This window comes from Sitodiplosis mosellana, unplaced genomic scaffold (assembly GCF_009176505.1).
Source record: "Sitodiplosis mosellana isolate CC-2019 unplaced genomic scaffold, AAFC_SMos_1.0 Smas_scaffold_4003, whole genome shotgun sequence".
NCBI classification, from domain to species: Eukaryota; Metazoa; Arthropoda; class Insecta; order Diptera; family Cecidomyiidae; genus Sitodiplosis; species Sitodiplosis mosellana.
This window is the reverse complement of record NW_022599245.1, coordinates 1-5,536: the sequence shown is the minus strand read 5'-3', so window position 1 is coordinate 5,536 and position 5,536 is coordinate 1. Positions and strand designations below refer to the sequence as shown.

Here is a 5,536-nt window from a genome sequence, read left to right as displayed (position 1 = left end):
AAAAGACTTGAATTTTGAATCTGAAATTCATTATATTCAAGCAAATAAAAAGACTTGAATTTTGAATCTGAAATTCATTATATTCAAGCAAATAGAAAAGACTTGGAACTTGAAAATTCATTGTGCCCAAGCAAATAAAAGTTAGCTGAATATTTAAAGACTTGAAACTAAGTTATCAAGCAATCAAAAAAAAGTATAGTGAACTGTGTTAATTAACCAATTGTGTTTTCAAGACTTAGAAAAAAGTTCTAAGCAAGTACTATATTTTAATCTTTTGTTTAAAAAGAAAAATCAATTTAAAATTGTGAGTGTTTGTGTCTTTTTTATATGAATAATTTTTTGAAATGGCACCAACCTTGAAAGATATGATTCAACGTCAAGGGCAATTGGCAAAATTGTTAGAAGAACATTTGACCAATTATGCCAAGGAACCGCAAGATCGGCGTAACAACCCAGATCGTGTAGCATCTTGGATCCCAAAAATAAATGATTATTGGGGAGAGTTTCGCGCCAATCATGACGAATTGTCAAAATTCACAAATATCGATTTGGTAAAAAAGTACCTATCCGACATCAATTTCGAGGAACTTGACAGTAGGGTGCTAGAAACAATAAAAAAGATTAACAAACGATTGGTGGAATTGGGAAGAGAAGAAGTTGATATCAATTCATTAAGAATTGAAACAAACAGAAGTGGAAATGGTATAACTCCTCCCATATCTTCTACTGACCAACAGGGGCAAACTAGCACCAACGATTTGCTCGGTAATATTATACCAACCGTACCACCAAGTAGTAATTCGACCAGAATCGAAATTAATAATGATGTCGACCTTAATCTAAGTGATCGTGAATTCATTAATCGATTTGTCACTAAAGAAAAATTGTTCGAATGTCGGTTACAAACAATGGAAGAATTGGTAAACCAAGGTAGAACGGAAGAAGCCCATGAGATTGTCTCGTGCATAAAGGAAAAATGGATTGAAATCGCTGACGAATTAGAATCAGTTTGCGCGATCGTAGATTCTGCCGGAACATATATGGACATCTTCTGTAACATCGAGAAGAGGTATGTACGTGTGTTGACATTGCTGGGCAGACGACCAATACATGTTCCTGATACCTTTGAACCAACACCATTAAAATTAAAACCAATTCAAATTCAACAGTTTTCCGGAAATTGGAAGACATGGCCAACATTTTCTGAACTGTTTAAAACCCTGATTATCGACAACAGGTCATTGAATGATGTTCAAAAAATGCAGTATTTAAAAACAAATCTAACGGGCACAGCCCTAAGAGCAATTCAACGGCCAGATTTAGTTGGAAATGAAAATTTCCACGTGGCATGGAAAATTCTACAAAATAGATTTGAAAATAAGAGAGAAATAATGCATATGGCACTCGACGGTTTGATGGATCAGCCAAAAATAACAAACGCGTCAGCAGAACAGCTGCAACAATTAATGGATAATAGCCAAGAGTACATAGCATTATTGAAAGATATGACGAAAGAACAATGTATTTTGCATATCTTAAGCAAAAAACTGGATGAAACGAGCCTCGAATTATACGAGTCATCCATAACTAATACGACGGAGCCGCAAGATCTAGAAGATTTCATGAAATTTTTGGAACAAAGAGCAAAAGTGCTCCAAAAGGTAAAAAGAGAAAATCAAAAATATAAAGGTAAGCCAGAGAAAAAATCAAAGGATGCATGCATCTGTTGCGGAGAAAGACATGCACTCTTTATGTGTTTCACTTTCAAAAAAATGGCAATTACTGATCGACAAAGATTCGTGAAAACTAACGAGCTTTGTGTACTGTGTTTAAAACCAGGACACTCGAGCCAATCATGTTTGACGAATCTAAAATGTAAGGAGTGTGAGAGACGGCACAGCACTTTACTACACATATCCAAAGCAGAGTCAACAGATACAAAACCAAAACCATCAGTTTCCGGAAATAATTCAAAAGGAAAACCACCGCAGAAGAAATCGTTTGTATGCGTAGCCGACGAATCCGATGAAGAAACTGTATCATGCATCGCATCAAAACAACAGAAAGGATCCAAGGTATTATTGGCTACAGCACAAATTCGATTGAAGACAGCAAATGGATGGTCAGAAGAAATATGCGCCCTGATTGATCAAGGTTCGATGGCCACATTTTTAACAGAAAAGATCGTGAAAGATTTAAAATTGAATCGAATGAAAAACGATATTTCGGTGTCCGGAATCGGAGGAATAAAGACAGAAAAATCATTGGGAAGTGTTGACATTGAATTTACAGCTCGATACCCGACAAGCTTCGTGGGAAGAACCAGAGCAATTATCTTAGGTAAGTTAACGTCGTTAGCACCGATTGCACAGGCTAAAGCAAAAATTGAACAGTGTCATGAATTTGGCGAACTAGTTTTAGCCGATCCTGATTTGAACAAGGTGTTCAAAATTGACGCAATTTTGGGAGCTGATGTCTTTGCAGCAATTCTACTTCAAGGAGTAATTAAAGCAGAATCAATGGAGCTGGTCGCTCAAGAAACACAACTAGGATGGATTCTTTCAGGCGTCATCGAGAGAGCATCGAACGCGGATTCAAGCACGGTAAGTCTCATCACTACAATCGAAGAATTAAATGAAAACATGAAAAAATTCTGGGAAAGTGAGGAAATAGGTGAGCAAAGCATGCTTTCTGAAGAAGAAACATATTGCTTATCACATTACGAAGAAAATACGGTGAGAAACGAAGAGGGAAGATTCATTGTGACCATTCCATTTCGTGAAAATATCACTGACCTGGGAAATTCGCGAAGAAGCGCACTAGCTCAACTCTTACATCAAGAAAGAAAATTTGCTCGTGAACCAGAGCTACACGAACAATACATAGCCTTTATGAGAGAATATATCGAAATGGGTCATATGATTGAATGCGAAGATGTAGACATAGAAAATGGCTATTATTTTCCACACCATGCAGTATTTAAACAAAGTACAACAACGAAAGTACGTGTTGTTTTCGACGGAAGTCGTAAGACAAGCACAGGTGTTTCGCTGAATGATTGCCTAATGATGGGCCCAAAAATTCAGGATGACTTATTCGATATAATTCTCAGATTTCGTTTACGAAGAATAGCTTTTACAGCCGATATTGCAAAAATGTATCGACAAATTCTGGTAAATAGCGATCAACAAGACTATCAACGCATTTTATGGCGAGAAAATCGTAGTCAAAACATTAAAGAGTATCGATTAAAAACAGTCACTTACGGAACAAGCAACGCGCCATATTTAGCAGTAAAAACATTAGCCACACAAGCAAAAAGGTGGGAAGAAAAGTCACCAGTAGCCGCAAGAATGATTCAAAGGGATTTCTACATGGACGATTTAATGAGCGGTTCGGATAGCGTGACAGAAGCACAAGAATTACAGCAACAGGTAACTAAAATATTGGCTGATGCAGGTCTTCAACTACGAAAATGGAGTTCGAATAGTGAACAGCTTCTAAATTCAATTCCAGAAGAACACCGAGAAGGTGCTCAAACAGATGGTGAAGCGTCAATCGCTACACTCGGCTTAAGATGGTATAACATCTCTGACGAATTTGGATTCAAAATGAATGAATTCGGAGACGTCAAGATACTGACGAAACGCATTGTCTTGTCGGAAATTACAAAAATGTATGATCCTTTGGGTTTATTGGCGCCATTTACAATTTTATGCAAAATTCTAATGCAAAAGTTATGGATAGCTGAATTGGAATGGGACAGCCCAATACCAAAGGAATTAGCAGATGAATGGGAAGGTTATAGGGAACAAATTCCAATTCTGTTAAATTTCAAAATAAAACGATGGATCAACTATCAATCAACCAACAAGATCGAACTACACGGTTTTTCGGATGCTTCGGAATTAGCTTATGGAGCAAATATTTATGCGAAAGTAATAACAGACGATGCAATTTATTGCAATCTGTTAACCGCAAAGACAAGAGTAGCACCTTTATCAAAACAAAGCATTCCCAGATTGGAATTATGCGCCGCACTCTTGTTAATAGAACTGATGGAAAAGGTGACAAAGGCACTCAACATCCCTATTGCCGAAAGACATTATTACTCTGATTCTCAGATTACACTAGCTTGGATCAATGGTTCACCACGCAGATGGGAAACTTATGTTGGAAACAGAGTAGCAAAAATCCAAATGCAAAGCAATATAGAAGATTGGCACTACGTAAATACCAAGGAAAACCCTGCAGACATCGCATCAAGAGGAATGACACCTGAAAACTTAATTCAAGATGAATTGTGGTGGCATGGACCATGGTGGTTACGCACAGAAACCAACAATTTTGATTCATCAATAAGTTTTAAAACCACACTTGGTTTAAAAAAGGTATTTGTAGCAATGAATCTTTTGCATGACGAGGGAATAATCTCGCGATTTTCATCATTAAATCGAGCAATTCGCTCCATAGCATATTGTTATCGATTTGCAGAAAAAACAAAAACAAAAAACCAAGAAGAAAAAGCTACGACAGGTTCGGCATTGGAAGTTGAAGAACTCAATCGAGCCAAATTGTCAATGATTAAAATATGTCAAAAAATACATTTTGAAGACGACATAGAAAACTTAAAGAAGAACAATGAAACAAGCCGTTCGAGTAAATTAAAATCGTTATTTCCATTTCTTGACAACGAGGGAATACTTCGAGTCGGTGGCAGACTACAAAATTCAGAATTTAACTTCAATAAAAAACACCCGATTATTCTTCCATATAAAAGTCCATTCACACGATTAGTCATTGATGCAGCTCATAGACAGGTTTTACACGGAGGAAACCAGCTCACAATGATGCAGATTAGACACGAATTCTGGATAATAGGCTGTAAAAGAGCTGTAAAGGCACATATCAACAAATGTGTTAAGTGCCACAGGTTTAGAGCACATTCAGCCACCCAGTTGATGGGCAGTTTACCAACTGATCGAACAAAAGCAATGGTAAAACCATTCACGATTTCGGGAACCGATTTTTGTGGACCATTCATGATGCGAATGTCTAACAACGGCAGATTAAAAACTACCAAGGGCTATGTAGCAATTTTCATATGTTTTTCAACAAGAGCAGTTCATTTAGAAGCTGTATCTGACTTAACCGCTGAGGCCTTTGTAGCAGCATTCAGAAGATTTATATCTCGAAGAGGAAATATTGCCAAACTATACAGTGATAATGGCGGAAATTTTGTGAAAGCTAAAACGATATTCGAATTAGAAACATCACAAGCGATTTCTGAATTCAATGAAGAAATTAGACGTGAATTGGCAAATTTATCAACAAAATTTTATTTTAATCCACCCGCGGCACCATGGTTTGGTGGCTTATGGGAACGAAATATAGGTTCAATAAAACATCATTTTAAACGAGTTGTGGGAGATCGCATTTTGTCATATGAAGAAATGACAACAGTTTTAACTCAAATAGAAGCTTGTTTGAATTCAAGACCATTATGTGCCATGAATGAGAATCCAGATGACATGAC

The 5,536-nt window shown here is 36.9% G+C and overlaps 1 protein-coding gene across 1 annotated transcript; it reads left to right on the top strand.

Annotated features, from left to right (window-relative positions):
• Positions 1–344: 344 nt before the first annotated feature.
• Positions 345–4,391, top strand: LOC129572029 (uncharacterized; the record flags this gene model as incomplete). The annotated part of the gene is made up of 4 exons (XM_055451932.1): positions 345–551; positions 738–1,069; positions 1,238–1,689; positions 1,840–4,391. Coding segments are annotated over exons 1-4 (3,543 nt in total), but the record flags the coding sequence as incomplete, so codon positions are not given.
• Between the last annotated feature and the right edge of the window lie 1,145 nt (positions 4,392–5,536).